This window comes from Arachis hypogaea, chromosome 17 (assembly GCF_003086295.3).
Source record: "Arachis hypogaea cultivar Tifrunner chromosome 17, arahy.Tifrunner.gnm2.J5K5, whole genome shotgun sequence".
Taxonomy (NCBI): domain Eukaryota; kingdom Viridiplantae; phylum Streptophyta; class Magnoliopsida; order Fabales; family Fabaceae; genus Arachis; species Arachis hypogaea.
In genome coordinates, this window is record NC_092052.1 from 102,857,294 (window position 1) to 102,880,849 (window position 23,556).

General features: G+C 35.6%; 1 protein-coding gene across 1 annotated transcript; it reads left to right on the forward strand.

Annotated features, from left to right (window-relative positions):
* The first annotated feature begins 19,410 nt into the window (after positions 1-19,410).
* On the forward strand, positions 19,411-23,094 carry LOC112766808 (probable serine/threonine-protein kinase PIX13). Its single transcript, XM_025812702.3, has 6 exons — positions 19,411-19,695; positions 19,783-20,033; positions 20,784-20,919; positions 21,156-21,289; positions 21,528-21,651; positions 22,541-23,094. The coding sequence occupies exons 1-6, from the start codon at positions 19,605-19,607 to the stop codon at positions 22,927-22,929; spliced, it is 1,125 nt and encodes a 374-aa protein (XP_025668487.1). The 5' UTR covers positions 19,411-19,604; the 3' UTR covers positions 22,930-23,094.
* The last annotated feature ends 462 nt before the right edge of the window (positions 23,095-23,556 follow it).

The following is a 23,556-nucleotide window of genomic DNA, read 5'->3' on the forward strand; positions in this document are numbered from 1 at the left end:
ACGAGATACGGACACTACGAGTTCACAGTAATGTCTTTTGGGTTGACCAATGCCCCCGCCGTCTTTATGGACTACATGAATAGGATTTTTCGACCTTACCTCGACAGTTTCGTGGTAGTATTCATAGATGATATCTTGATTTTCTCCAAGACAGAAGAAGAACACAGGGAGCACTTGCGTGTAGTACTGGGAACCCTTCGAGAGAAGAAGTTGTACGCAAAACTATCCAAGTGTGAGTTTTGGATGAAGGAGGTACAATTCCTTGGACACATGGTTTCCGGCAACGGAATATCAGTGGATCCCAGTAAGGTAGACTCGGTACTAAACTGGGAAAGGCCGACGTCAGTCACAGAAATAAGGAGTTTTTTAGGATTGGCGGGCTACTATAGAAGGTTCATAAGAGGGTTTTCTCAACTAGCCCTGCCGTTAACCCGTTTAACCAGGAAGGATACCCCGTTCGCTTGGACGCCAGACTGCGAAAGAAGCTTCCAAGAGTTAAAGTGTCGCTTGACATCCGCCCCAGTACTAGCCTTACCTAACCCCGATATGGCCTTCGAAGTTTACTGTGACGCCTCAGGACAAGGATTGGGTTGCGTACTAATGCAATGCAAAAAGGTAGTGGCATATGCGTCAAGACAACTGAAGACCCACGAAGCCAACTATCCAACTCACGACCTTGAACTAGCCGCGATAGTATTTGCGCTGAAGACATGGAGGCATCATTTGTACGGAGTTGGGTTTCAAGTATTCTCCGATCATAAGAGTTTAAAGTACCTGTTCGACCAGAAGGAACTCAACATGCGACAAAGGAGGTGGATGGAGTTTCTTAAAGATTATGACTTTGTTCTAAATTACCACCCAGGAAAGGCTAACTTGGTGGCTGATGCTCTGAGTCGGAAGGTACTCAAGGCATCATGGCTGATGATAAAAGAGGCAGAGTTGATAAAGAATTTCAGAGACATGAACCTACAAGTCACCCTCGCTCCAAAAAGCATACGTCTGAACCACCTAACAGTAGCAAGTCAATTCAAAGAACAAATAACTAAGGCGCAGAGTTCCGATCCCGATTTTCAAGAAACCCTGCGCCTTGTCAAAGGAGGAAAATTGAAAGGCTTCACCGAAGGAGAGGACAAGGTGTGGAGATACCAAGGTCGAATCTGTGTCCCAAAGGAAGGCGATCTTCAAAGCAAGATTGCGGAAGAAGCCCACAAAGGAGATTTTACCATTCATCCTGGCATGACAAAGATGTACCATGATTTGAAAAAGATGTTCTGGTGGCCAGGGATGAAAAAGGATTTAGCTACGATCGTGAATAAATGTCTGGTTTGTCAAAAGGTAAAAATTGAACATCAGAAACCATCAGAGGTATTGCAACCCCTTGGCATCCCAGAGTGGAAATGGGAAGACATATCGATGGATTTCGTCATGGGACTACCTCGTACTCAAACAGGGCGTGACGCTATATGGGTCATCGTGGACCGACTTACAAAGACTGCCCACTTTCTACCAGTCAAGGCGACCGACTCATTGGAAAGACTAGACACGCTATATATCAAAGAGATCGTGAGGTTACATGGGGTACCAACAACCATAGTCTCGGACAGAGACCCAAGATTTACCTCGAGGTTTTGGAACGCACTGCAGAAGGCATTCGGGACAAAATTGTGCCTGAGCACATCGTACCCCCCGCAAACAGATGGACAAACAGAGAGGACCATCCAGACGTTGGAAGACATGTTACGAGCTTGTGTCCTGGACAGACCAGGAAAGTGGGAGAGTCACCTACCACTGATCGAGTTTGCTTATAACAACAGTTACCATGGTAGCATCGGGATGGCACCATATGAGGCACTGTACGGGCGAAGATGCCAATCTCCTTTATGTTGGTACGGACCAGAAGATAAAGGCTACTTAGGACCGAAGTTAGTAAGACAGACCACAGAAGATATCAAGAGGATAAGAGAAAGAATACGCACCACCCAAAGTCAACAAAAGAGTTATGCAGATCAACGAAGAAAACCCCTCGAATTTCAGGAAGGCGATCACGTATTCCTAAAAATCACCCCCACCACCGGGGTAGGAAGGGCTCTCAAGGTACGAAAACTAAGCCCCCGGTACCTGGGTCCATTCCAAATCCTCCGGCGTATAGGAAAGTCGGCATACTAGCTTGCCCTACCACCAAATCTATCAAGACTACACAACGTGTTCCACGTGTCCCAACTCTGAAAATACCAGCACGATCCAAGCCATGTGTTGCAGCAAGAGGATGTAACACTCAAAGACGACCTGACTTTTGAACTACCAGCCATGGAGATTGTAGACAGAAGCATGAAGCAACTAAGGAGCAAGACGATACAACTGGTAAAAGTGGCATGGGGTAGCGGCAATTCCAGAGACTACACGTGGGAAAAAGAGGCAGACATGAGACAGAAGTTCCCAAATTTGTTTACAGGTAACAATCGTGGTGAGGATTTTCTTTTCTCCCCAACAATAGAAAATTTCAGTAAGGCCCCTAAGTTAATTAAGATGACCCGTATCGACCAAGTTCAGACATGGAATTTGGGGACAAATTCTTTTCTTACGGGGGTGATAATGTAACAACCACCCCTTCTAGAAACAAAATTTAAATTTCAAAGTTTGAAAATCGGTTAGGAGATAAGATTAGAATTTTGAAATTTTGGATAGGAACCTAGTAACCGCCCTCAGTTTGAAATTTAAAATATCCCAACCACTCCATCCCCAGACGTATATAAATAGGAGAGCACCCATAGGTAGAAAATCACTCCTCTCAGATACCAATCATCTCCCTTCTCTCTACAAAGAAATAATATTCTGTGTGCAAACACAAGAGGCAGGCTCGAAGAAGCGTTAAGAAAAAGAGTAGGGAATTATGCCTTTCTTACTTATGGCATGTAGTATGCTTTATTTTGTCTTCTTCTATCCATGCATGGCTATCACCTTTCATGTATTTTATGGCATGAATTATTCTTTGCTTATCTCTCATCTACATTAAGCATGATTATCTATTTTGTCAATTATACCCTCTGGAAATCCATTAATATGTATCCCATATCTTTTCTATGTGTATTTACATGACCCTTTAATTATTATTCCTTTTATGTTGAGAGTACATGCCCCTTTATAACATTTTATTAAATTATCTAACATTCCCTAATTTTACTATGTGCCCTTATATGACCTTTGATACCGTTACCTTATTATTATTCCTTTTATGTTGAGAGTACATGCCCCTTTATAACATTTCATTAAATTATTTAACATTCCCTAATTTTACTATGTGCCCTTACGTGACCTGTGATACTATTGCCTTATTATTATTTCTTTTATGTTGAGAATACATGCCCCTTTATAACATTTTATTAAATTATCTAACATTCCCTAATTTTACTATGTGCCCTTATATGACCTTTGATACCGTTACCTTATTATTATTCCTTTTATGTTGAGAGTACATGCCCCTTTATAACATTTTATTAAATTATTTAACATTCCCTAATTTTACTATGTGCCCTTACATGACCTTTGCTACCGTTACATTATTATTATTCCTTTAATATCGAGAGTACATGCTCCTTTTTATATCTTGTTCAAGGAACCCTATTTTATTATATGCAACTAAATGACCCCTTATATCATTATTGCTCCTTTATTTTAAAGATCAAGGGTACATACTTTTTATAATATCTAATCCAAGTATTTCAAACATTCACTTTCTTACTATATGCACTTAGATTATACTTTTTACATTATATCATTAATATCCTCTTAGGGTCAAAAGTATATGTTTTCTTATAATTGTTTTATTCAGCTAATTAATATCCTATTTTTTATAATGTACATCTATTTTATACCCCTCTAGGGACGAGAGTACCTACTTTCGTATAAAATCTTATTCAAACATGCTTATTTTATCATGATATATGCCTCTCCTCTCGCATGGTTCATTCTTGTATATGCCTAAATAACCGTACTTGTTAAAGAACTGAGGGAATGATCCTTTGGTAAGGGAAGGTGACCCCAAAGACAAGATAATCGAGATGATCCTTCGGTAAGGGAAGGTGATCGAAAAACGTTTGGGATAAGAACCTTCGGTAAGGGAAGGGGACTATCCCATCAATTTTATATAATAAGATATCTTTTTATATGACCCCATTCTTGTGTATGTCTAAATAACCTTGATTGTAAATTAAACTGAGGGAATGATCCTTCGGTAAGGGAAGGTGACCCCCAAAGACAAGATATCGATATGATCCTTCGGTAAGGGAAGGTGATCGATCGAGATGATCCTTCGGTAAGGGAAGGTGATCGCCAAAACGTTTGGGATAAGAACCTTCGGTAAGGGAAGGGGACTCCCACTTATACCGGTTTGAGCTCAATACCCTCCATATAAGTTATAAATTAAGAAAGAAAGAAGGCACGAATGAAAGCTTAAGTTCTATGTTTTCCTTAGATTTAATTATGATTATGTTGATGATTATCCTTCTATTTTCCTATATGTTTTCCCTTTCTTTTATACACATGTTTTACAAAGAAAAAGATGCATATTACATGCCGTGTTATACGTTTGTTTTTAAAATCCCGCACGTGGGCTGGAGATGGATATGGAGGTGTTGCATAGCACTCCTACTGAGACACTAGGTTCTCACCCCCTTTCTTTTCCCATACTGTCTCCAGAGGAACATGGCACAGCGGATAGAGACGACGCAGTGCCCCCCGAGGGTAACTTCTGAGTATGACCCCTCAAAGCACGCGTGGGTAGTTGCGACCACTACTACCGTGCTCCAGACTATCTACTTAGGTCGAGATCCCGTGGAAGAAGAACCCCAGCTGCCCGTCATAACCTTCCTAGACAGGAATGCTTCAACATCTAGAAAGCGGTCACCTAAGGTGGTACACCTCGAGTCCGACTCCGAAGCCGAGGAAGAGGAATCCGACGACCCTGGCCAGAAGGAAGACACCATGGAGGAGGATCCAGAGGAGGAGTTGAACACTTGCGGAAGTCCAAGGGTAGAATACGTACCTTATTCCCCCACTTCGGCACCCCGTCGAGTTTTGGTCCATCCCACGCAACGGAACCAGGTCTTCACTGCGCGAAAGGGTGTTGGAGGGAGACCCCTGGTACCTCGATTCGTGAATAACTAAAGACTCCTGACCGAGGATAGGATAGGATGCAAGTAGGGGAGCCTCTTCAACGAGATTAGTTTAGGACGTAGTTAGCTTCTTTTCCTGTTTTAGTTTCCTATAAGTAATTTTATTTTGAAACTTACTCATGGTTAGGATGTTTATTTCACTTTAATTCAAATTCCAACGTTTTAGCGTTACTCGTTTTTCGCTCTACCCAGTTTCAGCACGTGTATACCCACGAGAAGTTCAGGGAAGCTCAAGCACAATATAGAGGTAAAGTAAAATGCATCACAAGATCAATGCATTCCACCTTAGGTTTATAACATATGAAGTCGTAGAGCAGGTTTCCAACTCCACATTCAACAAGTTTTTCGTCACCTACGACGCAGTATCACGAGAGTAAGGTGCCAGTGCCTGCTGTTCGAGTCAAGGGGCATACTGTGCCACCATTCTCTGAGCATCCTAAGCTTCGAGCGAGTGGATAACGTGGCACCGAAAAACATACTGGAACGGTGGAGTAAGAACATAAAGAGGAGGCACACACACATCAAGAGCAGCCAAGATGAGCCTCTACTGGAGCCGAGAAGCAAGAGATTTGACGATTTAGTGTTTTGGTTGCACAATATATGCAAATTTGCATTCGAGTCCGAGGAGTTGACCAGAATTCTGCATCGGGCGTTTGACAAGGTCATGGCCGAGATGCAAGAATATCAAGAGAGAAGCAAAGAAAAAGTTCGTTATCCCACGAAGAAGCGACGTTGAGCGACGTAAACGACCCTCAAAGCCCGCCACGCATCAAAACAAGAAGCCGTCCCAAGAATAGACTTGGATCAAACCTGGAAAAAAGATCTCAAATGCCATGAAGAAAAAGAAAAAGACAGATCCAAGTGAGGTAAAATTGATTTGCTTTCGATTAAGGAAAAATTCATTTGTGCATTTTGCTAATATACGATTTTATTATGTCTTTTGTACTTGAACCTTTTAGACAGCAGATCAACAATTCAGTCAAGTTTCAACCTTTACAATGCACCGGATATGAATTATCTCAGAGAGGATTATACGAATTTTAGTTTTTATTAATATAAATTTCTTTTCACTCATGAGCAAATTTTGGTTCACTGAGGTTATAGAAGAGTTAATTTCTGACTGTTGTTAGTGTTTAATGAATAGTCACTTCTTTTTGTTTTTGATATTTGCTTTTGTGAAATTCTTTATTCAAAAGTCACTTTTTTCTTTATTTAATAGTCAATATAGTGTGCTATGTCAGAGAGTTCAGGTGTTTTTGAAATTGAACACTGATAGAAACATTTTTTTATAATTAGCTCCCTGCTATATTGATATATTCAAATTTCGTTTTATCAAGTGTATTAATTTCAGTTCACTGTATTTTTTGGGGTTATTAATATCTTGATAAATACGCTGATTCTATTCACTGTGAAGCTGGAACAAAACAGCAGCCAGACAGTTCCAATAGATATATTGATTAACATCTCAGACCGACAGGACAAGGAGCAATCCATCTTAAATCAGATAAAAATATTAACATCAGATATATACATTGATATTAAGATCAGATATATAGATTAACATTTACATTAATATTCACATGAATACAATGAAAGAAGTATTGTTTGCTTTTTTAAACAACTTAAACAAAAAATTGTTAATTACAACCAGTGAACCATAGTATATCCTATTTACTCTCTAAATCCACATATGAGAATTTACAATAAGGGCTGGAGAGGGCAGCAGATGGCTTCGGGAGTCTAATTACTTCACATGCCCAAATCACTTGGTCTCTGATTTTGTTCATTTCGTGCAACAGGATATGTGGACCATATTCGTACCTAAAGCCGTCAATCCCTTCCTACTTTTCAATTGAAAGGAATTAGTTACATAAGAAATGAAACCAACCGAAATAAGAAATAAAAGAACTTTATTAATTTAGAAAGTACTTACTTGCATCCAAGCTTTATATTGATATCTCTTCCCGCTTTTGATCTTTCGTGGATCAATTGTTTCAAGTCATTTCATGACGTATATGCCACAATCATAGCTAAGCGAGAATTGAGTATAGTACGATTAATAGTATACAAAATAAAATACATTAAAAATAAAACTATAGAAGAGAAAGATTCTTACTCTGTACGTTGACCATTCAGCGTGATATACTCTGCTTCTTCTCCCTCTCCATCCTCCATTAAGGGTTCCGCCCCAGCATAAACCCTCATCTAGAAAATTATTAATCCCTGAAAGGGACACAAAAAGCAAATAAAGACAAGCAAAACCACTGAACCGAACTCCTTTCATATACTGAATAATTTGAATAATTTACAACAAAATAACTTACGACAAATTTGTTCAATTTCACTATCGATTCAGGTATATCTTTTTTGTTCTTATTGATAGGGTCAAGCATATAGATTTTTTTTTCCCGACATCGGCAATCCACAACCACCAATGCCCTCTGTTGCAAATTGGCACAAAAAGCTGAAGTTTGGGAAAATGATACAATATTTCAGTCAAAACAATAGCAAACGAAAAAATTATTGAAGAATTTTCAGAAATGACAACTTACAAATGGATGCGATGCCAGTTTTTTTTTGTCAAGGAAACGACGGTGGTGGGCATATTGATCAATATCGAACCGATAGGCCTTCTTTGTCCTTGGATCAGTGTAGTCCATGCCATGGCTTTCCAACATAAATATCTGCAAAATGAACATCAATTAAATCACAAACGACCAGACTAGTGAATCTAATTGGCCAACACCACCGAATCGAACACAATTCATATGCTAGATAAATCGTGAAAAACATTCAGGTGAATCAATATGAACATTTCCACTGAACTGAATACTAATCATGTGCTGAATAAAACCTAATAAATATTAAATCATCAAGAAAAATATTTTCTGCATGCAAAAGGACTAAATTAAACACTTTACAATCAAATCAATCAACATGAATAATTCTACTGAACAGAACTCCACTGGCAGGAAATAAGAAATTTAGCTTATCACAATATCCAGGGGCACAATGTATATTTGTTCTTGAAACCGGTGACCTTTTATTTCGTTAAGAATAATGCTATGTATAGTGACCACCTACAGGAAGAAAATTTATGAGATATAATGTATAAAATTCTTTGGAAAAATCATTAACGTTAATACAATTGGTAAAGAATTTACCGTGCTTTTCACTTGTCTTTCGGTATTAGAGACATGAAATGTTGTCTAACCCCCTCGTAATTTGCCTCATGCTTCAAGACGAATATGTCGTCATATTCGTTGCTACTATCTTTGGTCTGTTTGACATGTGTCATCTAATGATGATAACACTTTTCGATCAACTCCTCTGTGATTTCCTTCTTTTTCTCCAGAGTTTTGTAAACTTCAGCAGCTGGGAAGGTTGGCTCAGCAGTTATTGCTTTAGCAAACTTCAATGCTGCCGTCACCCCAGCATCTACCACTGCCTTTTCCAGGATTTCAAGCTGTGAAACAGTCGACTCATAGGGCTGAGTTGGTTCAGAGGGGAGAGTTACTTAAGATGCTAGGGGACTTATCCCAAGGCTAAAGGAAGGCACATCATCTTCCCATTGCCTAGGATGAGCAATACTGCAAGACGATAGAGATATTAAACAAAAATGATATTAAATAATGTAGTGAACCGAAATTAATCAATGTGGTGAACTGAAAATATCCAGATATGAACAAGCATAAAACTTACAAATCAGGCTGTGCTTTTTCTTTAAATTGTTGTGCCACCGGAGCTTGTTGTTGCTGTTGTTGTTTGGGAGGGCTGCTGCATTAAATAGAAAAGAGTTCAGTAATGACGCAGAATTATTATCATGTACCATTAAAACTATTAAAAAGAATTCTAATTACCAGCTTGACAAGAAGATTAGAAAAAATTATATTAATTAAAACTTACACATTTATTGGAGGTTCTGGCTCTATATTCCTTGGTGAAGATTCCTCAGCAGCCTGCTTTTGTTGTTCTGATTGTTGTGTCGGTGCTTCTTTGCAGGGCTGCTGTTGCGGTTCCAAGGGACTGCTACATTAAACAGAAAATAGTTCAATAAAAACCCTATCTACTCATAAACACTATCCACTTAACTGAATGAAAATAAGAACAAATTTCAGTCAAAGCCCTAGTTACACTGTGAAAATGCAATCAGAATAACCCTAAACCCTGAAGATACTAACTATCAAGTGAATGAAAATAAACAAGCCCACTAAACCGAACAACATTCATGTGGTGAATAAATAGTTGTAAACTTACTTATTATCAGAAGTTTGTTGTGTTTGACTTTTTGGAGGGACATAGATAAAGTCATCTTTTATCAGTTCTTCCTTAAGAGAACTTGGAAGAGACAATGCAAGAGGAGCTCTAAAAAATATAAACAAGGAAGAAGTTAATGTTGAATAATTAGAATTGGTTCTGAGAAATGGGAATATGCACATTGAAAAACTCACATTTTCGAAGGTTCAAAACAAGTATCTTCTCGAACCTCAATGATTTGTACCTCAAAATAAGGTGTAGCGCTAGTGACATTTAAACACGTTTTCTATGTGATTAATTAAACAAAAATTATTACCTAAATCTAAAAGAGTAACATAAATATTTTTAACTTACACTGTTGGAGTTTTAAAACTCTTTTTTGGATGGATTTTCTTTTTTCTAAAATATTTTACCGGACTTTCCGGGGTATTTTTCCTAAAAAAAAAAGATAACAAATTATAATTAGAAACCAAGATTAAAAGCAGAGGTCTAGAAACAAACGAAATTCATTTTTGAAAACCACTGAACCGAAAGTAAAGCCTGAAATGAACCAATTTACCTGGTATGTTCGGGGCATTTACAGACGGTATGGAGCTTGCCTGAGTCTGTAAGAGAGGTTCACTACCCAGATTTACAGTCGGTAGTCTAAGCAAGATAAATAAATATTAGTAATTGAATCCAGAGGAATTAGAAAAGGTTCTAGCAAAAGTTAGCAAAGAAAGAAAAATAACTCGGTATAAAAAACCAATCTTACTTCTCAGAGAAATCATTTTGCCCCTCCGTCGAGTCAAACCGATCCAGAGCAACGTTTACTGTTTGAGCTCCATCATTTCTTTTCTTTGATCTCTTTTCTCTTATCATCTCCAACGCTTGTCTTCTTCTTTCTGCAGCACTGTCTTTTACGTGTTCAGTTCTAAAAGTTCATAAAAAAAGTATCACGAAACCTAAAACGAAAGCATTAATAAAAGAAAATATGATTCGAGAAACTTACTCCTTGTCAGATTTGGTTTGTTTTTTTTCACCCTTTGTGGTTGTTTTCTTTTTACTATGGCTATTTTTTTCGATTTTTTTTTCTCTGCAACACAGACAAACACATCAAATTTATACCGGAGAAAAATATAAGCAAGAAAAAGACACTAACAATCAAGTGAACGAAACTGACAAACTCCATCGAATCAAACTCAATTAATGTGCTGAATAAAATGTGATACACATTCAATCATCAAGAAAAATATTTCTGCATACAAAGGGAGAAGTGGAGACGCAAACAATCAAGTGAATGAAAATTAGAAAGACTACTGAACCGAAAGCAATTCATGTGATGAACAAAACGTGATACACATTCAATCATTAAGAAAAACATTTCTGGATAAAAAAGAATTCAACTTGAGCAACTCCACTAAACAATATCACATTTGTAACTTACTTAACAAGCATACATAATACTTACTGGCCTTCAGATTTGCTTGTGCTCTCTGAATCTGTCGGCACAGGCTTCCTTTTTTTGCTTTGTTTTTTAATCACCTTCTGTGGTTGTTTTAATTTCTTTGTGGCAGTTTTTTCAATTTCTTCTTCTCTTCAATACATAAGAACAAGCGAATAAGAACAACTTTAAGCAAATACAAGTTAAATGAAATCAATATGAAGATCAAACTTACTGGTATTCGGATTCACTTTTGCTTTCTGAATCCGTGGGACTGCTTTCAGTTCGTGTTGTTGTTTCTGAATCTGTCTCAACAAGCTTTTGTTTTTTAACCATCCTCTGTTGTCTTGTTCTCTTTGCTGGTGGTGTTTTGTCGGATTCAGATTCAGATTCAGATTCGAAAAATTTGTCTTCTTCCGAAGAAGAATCCAGATCAACAATTTTATTTTTTTTTCTTTCTTTCCTTTTTCTTTCTTCTCTAATTTCTTTGTTTTTGTTTTTTGCTTCTTTATTAGCTTTCTGTAGAGAAGTCCCTAAAACAGAAACTTATTTAATGAGAAATACACTAACAATCAGCTAAATTAACATGAGCAAACCACTGAACCAAATGATACTAATGAGCTGAATAAAATTCCATAAAACGTGATAATTATTTAATCATCAAAAAAATATTTTTGCATGCACAACGACTCAATTGAACACACTAACAATCAGGTGAACCAAAGGAGCAACCCCACCAAACCGAACAAGATTTATATGGTGAATAAAACGTGACAAACATTTAATCATCAAGAAAATTGTTTCTGCATGTACAAGGATTCAAATGAATACATTAACAATCAGGTGAACCAAAGCCCTAGTTACACTATAAAAATGCAATCAGAATAACCCTAAACCCTTAACACACTAAATATCAAGTGAATGAAAATCACCAAACCCACCAAACCGAACAAAATTCATGTGGTAAATAAATCATTATAAACTTTCAATCATCAAGAATAGGATTTTTCCATGCAAAAGAAGTCAACTGAACAGAGTAATAATCAAGTTCAAAGCCCTAGTTACACTATCCACTTAACTGAATGAAAATAAGAACAAATTTCATTCAAAGCCTAGTTACACTGTAAAAATGCAATCAAAATAACGTTAAACCCTGAACACACTAAATATCAAGTGAATGAGAATCACCAAGCCCACCGAATCGAACACAATTCATGTGGTAAATAAATCGTTATAAACTTTCAATCATCAAGAATAGTATTTTTCCATGCAAAAGAAGTCAACTCAATAGAGTAACAACCAAGTTCAAAGCCCTAGTTACACTATCCACTGAATTGAATGAAAATAAGAACAAATTTCATTCAAAACCCTAGTTAAACTATAAAAATACAATCAGAATAAACCTTAAACCCTGAACAGACTAAATATCAAGTAAATAAAAATCAACAAGGCCACCAGACTGAACACAATTAATGTGGTGAATAAATCGTTATAAGAACAAATATTGAGAGGACACACATGGTGTTCACTATCCACTGAACTAAATGAAAATAAGAACAAATTTCATTTAAACCCTTGGTTAAACTGTAAAAATGCAATCAGAATAAACCCTAAACCCTGAACACACTAAATATCAAGTAAATGAAAATCAACAAGGCCACCAAACCGAACACAATTAATGTGGTGAATGAATCATTATAATCTTTCAATCATCAAGAATAGTATTCTTCTATGCAAAAGAAGAGCTAAACAGAGTAACAATCAAGTTCAAAGCTCTAGTTACACTATCCACTGAACTGTATAAAAATAAGAACAAATTTTATTCAAAGTCCTTGTTACACTGTAAAAATGCAATTAGAATACGTTGATCTACCAAACAAAGTAAATCAATCCAGTAAACCTAAAATGCAACTAGGAGAAATGCTACATTGCAATATTTCAAATGAATAGTAGTTTTTCTCATACTTTTGTCAGTTTCTGTTGCTGTTTTCGTTTGTTTTTACTTGTTCCTTGCAAAATCTTCTCGCGATTCTTTTCCAGTAGTGGTTTTCGTAGAGAACATGAGTGAAGTTTGGGTGATTTTGAGAGAGATTCGAAGAGAAAGAGCGTTTTTGTATAGTGGTTTCGTGTTGAGAAAGAAGTAACATTTTTTCATAATGAGCGCGAATGAAGCAAGAGGTGTTTTGTGTCTTTGGTGCGTGAAATCACGCTTCATTAATGTGCGTTAGTGAATTTGGGTTAGACCAACTTAGATAACTTGAATACATAGATGTGTAGCATAACTGATTTTAATTTTATTTATATAGAGGTCAATAATCTAATTGACCTAATCCTTTATTGCTTTACATGTTGAGATATTCAGTGATCGGATCCATGAGCCACGATGATATATAGATGAATAATACTACTTTTTATTATACTACTAATACAAATTTTAGCTTTAATAATACCAAAATTCTTGTATATATGTATATATCACTTCACTATTACATTTGACATTATGTGGTGCACCTTTTTTGGATTTCTTTTTTTTAATCTTTATTTGTTTCATATATATAAACGGTTTATATGGAAGTAAAATTTTTGTTGGATATAATTCATGTTACCTAGATTATTTTTTTATTCATAGTAGATGTAGGCTTATTTGTTATATATATTTTTTTATGGGAGTCCATAACGAGTACATAGTATATAAAGTGTAATATGTTGCACCTCTTTTCGTCAACTACTAGGATATCAGGAGGCAGCACTACCGGTGAGGTATCTTGGCATTAGCCTAGGAGCAAACCCACGGTTAGTAAAAACTTGGAAGCCAGTTCTAGATAAGATGGAGGAAAAACTAAGCTTGTGGAAAGCGAAGGTTCTTAGTAAGGCTGGAAAGCTAGTGCTCATTAAGTCGGTGATCAACAGCCTATCTATCTATTATCTGAGCTTGTATAAGATGCCAAATGCAGTTGCACGAAGAATCATTTCCTTGCAGCGGAGGTTCTTTTGGGGAAAGGATGATGGACGACCTAGTATGGCTCTCATGAAGTGGGAGGTGGTCTAGGCACCAAAGAAGCTTGGAGGTTTGGGGTGGGTGATGTGGTGGTCCACAATACTGCCTTACTATTTAAATGGTGGTGGCAATTCTCAAAGGAGGACTGTCCTCTATGGAAGAAGATTTTGTGCTCTTGTAATAGCTTGAAGCCGAATCACTTGTTGTCAACCCAGGAGTTACCAAGGAGAGGGGACCCGTAGAGAGACATATGTCAATTACAAATAAAGGAGCAACATGTCAGACAGAAGATGATTGATGGTCTTACCATGGAAGTAGGAGATGGTAGATCAACCAGGTTTTGGGAGGAGACATGGCTCCAAGTGGGAAAGTTGAAAGACTCCTTTCCGAGACTCTTCTTGATTTCAAACCAAAAAGGATCAGTAATTGGGGATTGTGGGTTCTGGGGTGGGATAGAGTGGGTTTGGCACTTCCAATGGAAGAGAAAACTCTGCCAATGGGAGATTGATACATTGGATCAGCTGCTTCACATTTTACAATCTGTTAGATTAGTAGCAGATGTACAAGATAGAGTGGTGTGGAAATTTGGCAAGGAAGGAGTTTATTCTACTAACTCATTTGTGCAGGTTTTGTAGGAAGAGACCATGAATGAGGAGATTCTGAGCTATACATTCACGAAGGAAATTTGGAAAGGTCTAGTCCCACCTCGGGTCGAGCTGTTTGTTTGGTTTGTTTTGGTAGGCAGGGTCAACACAAAAGATCGGCGAAGTAGATTGGGAATACTACAACAGAATGATAGTGTGTGTGTGTGTGTGTGTGTGTGTGTTGTGTAAAAAAGGTATTAAAAATATACAACACTTATTTGTTACGTGTAAGCTCTCTTGGCAGGTGTGGTGTGCATGGATATCGGCGTTTGGACAAGAGTGGACTGCTCCCGGTACTCTGAAAGATCACTTTGAGAGTTAGAGATCTATGCCGATGAGAAACGAGTAGCACAAGTTTTGGCTAGTTGGGTTCTTCTCAGTAATATGGACTATTTCAGAGCAAGACAACAGGAGTGGCTGAGTGTGTGGATCAATTGTTTTCATGTGCTACAGAGTGGTATAGTAAATAACTCATGTGGTCGATGGCTATGCCGGAGATGACATAGGAGTTGTTTGTCTTTCTTTGCTCCACCTTGAGTGTTGAGCTCTTCCTTTCTTTCAAAAAAAAAAGTATATAAAGTGAAATAACTCAACAGATATTTTTAAGGAAATTTTTTATTCTCTTCAACAATGAGAACTTATTTTTCTCCTTCTCTTAATCCCTTCTGGTTCATCAAACCATCAACATTACAGCTTGAACAGCTTAGGACATGAGATTTTTTTCATGGTGTGGTGAGCATGGAAAGCAACAAAGCTGTGAATCAAATTGAAAAAGTTGTGAATTGAGATCTAATTGTTGACAATTTTGCCATTTTCTTTCTTTTCCTAATTTTTCTTTCGACATTTCCTTCTCCCTTTCTTACCTCTTCCTTCAAACTCATTCAATAAAGCTTGATGAGAGGCTATTTCGCAATATTCTTTCTTAGTGAACATAGTTGTTCCGATCAACGAGTTGGAAGGAAGAAGATCTGAATTCTTATTATTTTGTGATTCATTGATTTCTCAAAATGGCGAACACGGTAAACAAATCGTCTGGTGGTGATTTTGACCACTAGAGCAATGCCAATCTCTTCCATCAACTCACAAATCTTCAATCTCAAATTTTGAAGAACACCACAAGTCTGATTCAATATCAATCAAACTCCTATTTTCTTCCCCTAGAAAAAATCTAGGTAGTAGAGGTCGTGGAGCTACATTGGCATGCTCTCATTGTAACAAGTAAGGCCACACAAAAGATGTGTGCTATAAGAAGCATGGGTACTCCTTCCATTTCTATCAATGGTAGCAACAGCAGCAATATAGCACCACCATCGATCACGTGATCACTGAGGGGCATGATGATATACTCAGTGACAAGCAATCCCAACTCAATTGTCTTCAAGAGAATACTAGAATATCAAGATCTGGGTTCACTCCAGAGTCAAGATTTGCCTTGTTAGAGTTTATCAAAGACAAAAGTGTGCAGCAACAACCTCATAATGCAAATCAAATTTTGACTAATTCCATTCAGACCTCCACTCTAAGTAAAACTATTGCATTACATTTTAATGCGAGAATTATAAGTATTATCACTCCAAAATATGCACTATGGATCATTGACTCCGGTGTAATAGATCATGTGACTTTTGACTTAAAACATTTTACAAGCTTTCAAAATATTCCTCCAATCAATGTGATATTGCCAAATAGAACAAAAACTGTTAGTACCATAGAGAGGCACAAAGCGATGCTAGTTGTAAAAGGATTCACTCAAGTGCAAGGAGTATATTATGGTGATACTTTTAGTCCAATTGTTAAAATGACTACTTACTGCCTTCCTTCATGGAGATTTGGACAAAGAAGTTTATATGAAGATACCACCTGGTTTGGTTGTGTCACAACCAGGTTTGGTTTGTAAATTGCAAAAGTCTCTATATGAGCTTAAGCAAGCAAGCAGGCAATGGAACATTAAGCTCACTCAGACTCTTGTGGATGCTGGTTATAAAAAGTTTTTTTATGATCATTCACTCTTCATCAAGAAACAATCTGAAAGCTTCACTGCCATTCTAGTATATGTTGATGACTTGTTTTTAATCGGGAATGACATTGGCGAAATCAAGCAAATTTTGGATGACAAATTCAAAATAAAGGATCTTGATGATCTCAAGTACTTCTTGGGAAGTAGCACACTCTAACTCTGGAATTCACATTTATCAGCGGAAGTACGTCAAGGACCTTCTCAAGGATTTCGGTTACCTAGATTGCAAGCCTCTCTCCACTCTTTTTGATTATAGTCAGAAACTCTCGAAGGAATCCGGTACCATTTTAACGGACAACATTACTTACAGATAACTCATTGACCGACTCCTTTACCTCACAAACACTAGACCCGATATCTATTATGATGTGGGACGTTTGAGCAAGTTTTTGGACTGTGCAACCACTTCTCACCTACAGGATGCTTTTCGCACACTCCGATATTTAAAGGGCAGACCTACAACTGATCTATTCTTCTTCTCTACTTCTAATCTGCATCTCACCGGATTTGCCGATTCTGACTGGGCTACTTGTGCCGATACTCGTCGTTCCGTTTCCAGTTATTGCTTCATACTTGGGAACTCTCTCGTTAGCTAGAAGAGTAAGAAGCAAATCACAGTTGCCAAATTCTCTGCATAAGCTGAATATAGATCTGTTGCTGTTGCCACTTGTGAAGCTAGTTGGTTATCTTTCTTAATGGATTTCATTGGTTTGCCGCTTCAAAAGTCTATCACTCTATTCTGTGACAACCAATCAGCCATTCACATTACCATTATCCATAGTAGATGTTGGCTTATTTATTATATATTTTTTAATCGGAGTCTATAAAGAATTGTTGGGCCAACCGTGAAGAGCTCTCGACTATCGGGAGATTTCGGGGAGGAATCAAGCGAGAGAACATAAGATGAGAAGACACCACATCCAACTCAAAACCTTAAGGTGTCAAGTTAATGGGTCTCTCATCTTATAAATTCCTCACTCTTCCTTGCTTTTTTTTTATCACCACCACGAGTATCCGTCCATCACACCGCCGCAAAACACCGCGGGACACGCCGCCCAGACCACCTTTGCCGGGAAGACTTTCGATGCTTCACCTTGAATACTCCTTAAAACCAGACCGATTAAACCATCGGCTCTGATACCACTTGTTGGGCCAACCGTGAAGAGCTCTCGACTACCGGGAGATTTCGAGGAGGAATCAAGCGAGAGAACATAAGATGAGAAGACACCACATCCAACTCAAAACCTTAAGGTGTCAAGTTAATGGGTCTCTCATCTTATAAATTCCTCACTCTTCCTTGCTTTCTTTGATGTGAGACTAACTTTAACACTCCTCACACTTGCAATACTAACAAGAATACATAGAATATAAAATGTAATAACTCAACAGATATTTTTAAGGAGATTTTTTATTCTCTTCAACAATGAGAATAACTTATTTTCTCTCTTTCTTAATTCCTTCTAGTTTATCAAATCATCAACATCATGACTTAAATAGTTTAGGATATGAGATTTTTCTTCCATTCATATAAATAATACTTCCTCTTTTTTAAAATAAGTATTTCTTTTATTTTTAAATTTATTTAAAAAATAATGCATTTAAATCAAGAAAGTTATCGAAATACATTTATTTTCTGATGACTCTAAAAGGTTAAAAAAAGACTTATTTTAAAAAAAATAATAATTAATAATACTGTAGGTGATACTTTTGATTGGGTCCATGCTGGAGGATGGGGCTAGCTACTACTGTATATACAAGAATGTTTCTTACAAATTGTTTGTAGAATATGTATAATTGTCTCTGTTTGCTCATCAAGTTAAAACCTAAGCAATCAACGTGTGGGGTTTAGTTTTCATTATTAAGCTATGGTTGACCTTGAAATTCAAGTGTTGGCGTTCTTTTATTGCATTCTAATATTTTACACATTTAAATTATGAGAAAGTATAGGACCTCTAAGCGTATAATGTGTACAATGGAAGTTTAAAAAGTATTAGAAATATGACCATTAATGTTACATTGTCTTATCAGATTACATTTTTTGGATGAGTGATTTCATGACATAGTATTAGAGTTTTAGATTCGAAAGGTCAAGAATTTGATTTTTGGTGAACCCCAAAATTAGCTTAAGCTTTTGGGATGAGTAATTTTATGAGATATTTATTATCCCTGGTATCCGGATGGTTATTCTGGATAGTATGGATGATGTTCATTTTATTCATGGACCAAAGATTTAGTCTATTGTACATATTGTACGCTTAAGCCATTGACTCCCTAGCAATATTCTTAAATTATTGTATATCACTCTCTCTATTTAATTTCAATTAAAATATTTATTATTTTAAAATAAATTCAATATATATAGTTACCCTCCTTTGTTAAGTTTGTTTGTGGATAACATAGGTTACCCATTAGAGATATTTAATTTATATATAGACAGATACAAAGTAACAAAAGCAATGCAAAAGTTGAAGGACTATAAATTATAGATCATATTATATAATTAGACGCATTCATTTATTTAACAGAATAATAATACAACAACCAAATATATAAAAAAAAATTATACACAAATTAGTCACCAAATTCTTTTATTTAGTGGCGCTTATGTAAATCTCTGCCATTATATTACTATCTATGCATTTTTATTATAATAAAAATTATTTTTAGTGATAATAATACGGTGATTATTATTTTTTATGTAATTTATATTTTTATTATTATTAAAATAAAATAAATAATTGTTTAAAATAATTTTTTTAATAGTATGTGATATAGTAATTAGAATATAAAATATATATTAAAAATAAATTTAATAAGAGGTGTATATAAAATGAATTTATTTTATGGATACAATTAAAAGAAAAATGAATTGATAATAATAAAAGAGAAAGAAGAATCGAAAAGGAAATAAAAATATTAGAGAGACAAAGTCAACGAAGCAAGTAGCTAGTAGTACGAGTATTCACGCTGTTTGCTTGGAATTTCTCGTCTCCTTCTTCGTAGAACCCAACAATGTCACTCTCACGCTATATATATAACATATTAACCTTCTTGGATCAGAACGTGTTCATTACATCACTCACAAATCACAACAATGGGAAATTGTTTCCGGAAGCCGAGTAATAACAAGATTAATGAGCATCATGCTACTAATTCCAATCATAATAATAATAAACCACCTGCAGGTATTGAATTCTTTCGTTCTTTCTTATTCTTTATATATGTTAGGTTTAAGTCTCTTCTTCTTTTAAAGAAATATATATTTGCATCAGAAAGTAGGAAGGAGAAGGGAGTGATGAATAATAAGGTGACGCCGAATCTGAGAATATTTACATTGGATGAGCTGAAAACTGCGACAAGGAATTTCAGACCGGACACTATGTTAGGTGAGGGTGGTTTTGGTCGCGTCTTTAAAGGATGGATTGACCAAAATACCCTCAAGCCTTCCAAAGTCGGAGTTGGAATTCCGGTTGCCGTTAAGAAGTCTAACCCCGACAGCCTCCAAGGCCTCCAAGAATGGCAGGTTCCTTTTATTTCGTTCCTTAGCTTTCACACACTACAAACAATAGAAATGCTACTTATACACCAAAATCAGTCATTAAAATTAGCCACCAATATATTTGTGTATAAATATATGTGTGGTTTAATTTATTTTCATAGTATATTTATATTTCAGCATATATTTTATACTGGTGGCTGACTTTGGTATACAGTTAACATAACTCTACAAATAATTCATATCGAATAACAAAGCATTACTCCTCAAACATATTTATAGACTGAGTAAAAGATTTTCCTTATTCCATCTAAAGAAATATCTATCTTGGATTTCTATCTTCCTCTTGTTTTTCTCTCAACCAAATTAAAAGGGGTTAAATCCGTAATTAAATCTATAGTCTCTGTATTGATTATTGTGAGTTGGCACATTCTAATTAAGAAGCATGACATATCGCATATGGTACAAAAATTCAATGTTGTGTTAAATTAGTAGTGACATGTTTTTTTCCCTTTCAAAGGCAAGCAAAGTATCATATGATCATACCAAGAAAGTTTCATTTTTTATTCTTTTGGATTGAAAGTACTGACTGAAAAAGATATTATCATTTCATTCAGCAATGCATATATATTTACTTTATTAAGTAAATTGTTATGTACGTATAATGCACCACAAGAAATAAGTATTATGCACGAGTAATTACTGTTTTAAACTTAATAATTACTGTACTAGCCAGTTTGGTTTGACATGGGTACTTTTGTAATGTTTTTGGTGTAGAGTGAGGTGAAATTCTTGGGGAAGTTTTCTCATCCAAACCTGGTTAAACTAGTTGGCTATTGTTGGGAGGAGAATCAATTCTTGCTAGTATACGAATACATGCAAAAGGGCAGTTTGGAAAACCACCTCTTCAGAAGTAAGAAATAATAACTAGGTGAAAATTCAGGTGTAGTGAACTTCACTTGAAGTTGATAAAGTCAACCGCACCTGAATTTTTACCTAATAACTAACGTATTATTATTGATAATGCTAGGGCCTAGGGAGACTAATTATTGTATAAATACGTACCTTGTTACGTTGAATAGTATATATACAGAGAACATACAGAGGTTAATTAACTAGAACATATATGTTTGTTTAATTACAAAAAAGGCCCAGAACCGCTTTCATGGGATATAAGGGTGAAGATAGCCATTGGAGCTGCGAGAGGCTTGGATTTCTTACATACGTCAGAGAAATCTGTAATCTATAGAGACTTCAAGTCCTCTAATATTCTTCTTGATGGGGTATGTATATATATATGTGCCTCAGATATTACAGTCTTAAATAAGATTTCATATTTGAGCACATTAATTAATTAAGAAATGGTGTACTAAATCCTCTCTAACTTTTTTAATTTGTTGTGACAACAACAACATATTCGTTAATTAGCATATTCATTTTACGATCCAATAATATTGTGTTGGTTTATGGTGTTGTGTGCATGGGTTGCACTTAGTATATGCTTGTATTGTGATTACCTAGGATTACAACGCAAAGCTGTCGGACTTTGGATTGGCAAAGCTTGGCCCAGTTAACGGCAGATCCCATGTAACCACACGTGTCATGGGAACCTACGGTTATGCCGCCCCTGAGTATATGGCAACAGGTATCTACTTTTTCTTTTCTGTTTTTGCATTTTCCCCCTTTAACCATTCAACTTTAAAACATGTAATGGATATGTTCCCTTTTTTGAATCATGCTATGTGTACATCAAAATTAACTACGAAAAAGTTATCAGTATAAAATATATATTAGAATATAAATATATATTGAAAATAAATTAAATTACATATGTATTTATACATAAATACATCGGTGACTGATTTTAATGGTTAATTTTAATATACAAATAGTATTTTTGTATTTTTTTTTAAGAAATATATATATATATATATATATATATATATATATATAATTCATCACCAAATTGTTTATTATATATTTTTATATTTTTATAATTTTTATATATTATTTATATATTTAAATAATTAATTTTTGATATACATATAGTATAGTTATATTTTTGGACAAATATTGCTACCTTGTAATTAATAATATTAATTTATTATATGTTATTTTTAAATCGTCCTTATAACAAAAATATTTTTTTTACTAAAAAAGATAATAGAGATAAATGATAATTTAAAAGAAATATTATTATTTATGAGAGTGATAACATTATTTTTTAGATTTAGTTATGAAAAATAAGTAATTAGAACTTTATAACGTATTTGTTACCCATGATATCCTATATAACTATTTGCTACCATATCTTATTCATTAGAGAATTCTTCAATGATAATGATGTGTAGATGGTAGAATATTATATCCTTATATTCAAAATCAACTATTAAAATTACATAAAATATATATTAAATAATATATTTATATACAAATATATAATAATTAATTTTTAATATGTACTCTACATACATAATATTTTTGTATATGATATTGACATATTATTATATATAAATCTAAAAATTTATTGACAGGTCATTTGTACGTGAAAAGTGATGTATATGGATTTGGCGTAGTCCTACTAGAAATGTTAACAGGCCTAATTGCTTTGGACACAAATAGGCCGTCAGGTCAACAGAATTTAGTAGAGTGGGTTAAGCCCTCCCTTTACGAGAAAAGGAAATTAAAGAAGAGAATGGATCCAAATTTGAGTGAACAATATCCCAAAAAAGCTGCTTTTGAGATAGCACAGCTTATATTACAATGCTTGGAAGAAGATCCAAAGAACCGACCATCCATGGAACAAGTCTTACAAACATTAGAGAAGGTACAAAGCATAAGATATAAACCCAAAGTGAAGAAAGAGAGTGGCATAATCCATCATCAACAACGTCATCACTCTCCTCCTTCAAATAAATCATAACTCATCATCATCAGGGACTCTTTCCCCTCAAAACTAGTTGTTTGTTGGATACTTGTTTACAAATTTTCACACTAATTTGTGCAGTATTGTAATGTAGAGTATACTGCTCTCTCGTATGTATAATTTTCCCAGAATGAATGCAGATTTAGCCTAATTTTTGGATAACCCAATGGAATAGCAAAACGGGCTAACTGAGGTAGTATTAGCTTTACACGTGAAATTAAACTCGCATGGATGTCCTAACTTTTGGGCCATCCTAACCCATATTAGAAGTTTAGTTGGATCTACAAGCCCAATTTAATTTTGTTATTTTAAGATATCCTAATCCAGCCTTAAGAAAAAAAAAAGAAAGATAATCCTGATCTAGCTTAATTGAGCTTTGCCACAAAAGAAAAAGCGCCTAATTGGGCTTAGTGTTTTTTTTTTTTGTTTCCCACAATATTTCCTAACCCGACAGGTCAAGAATTAATCCGTCGCGGTACCGAGCTCCATTTAAGGGTTTGCCGCTGGCCAATGGGTTGCTGCATGCACAAGGCAGGATTCGAACATCCGACACTTGCTTAAGCGGACTAGTGAGCTAACCATTAGACCAACCCAACTTGGTTTAATTGGGCTTAGTTAACATAG

What these genes read in the sequence shown, in the direction of transcription:
- LOC112766808 (XM_025812702.3), top strand. Translation starts at nt 19,605, where the DNA reads ATGGGAAATTGTTTCCGGAAGCCGAGTAATAACAAGATTAATGAGCAT. An exon ending in AAGGCCTCCAAGAATGGCAG is followed by an intron (nt 20,034 to 20,783) that starts GTTCCTTTTATT and finishes TTTTTGGTGTAG; the next exon opens with AGTGAGGTGAAATTCTTGGG. An exon ending in GGAAAACCACCTCTTCAGAA is followed by an intron (nt 20,920 to 21,155) that starts GTAAGAAATAAT and finishes ATTACAAAAAAG; the next exon opens with GCCCAGAACCGCTTTCATGG.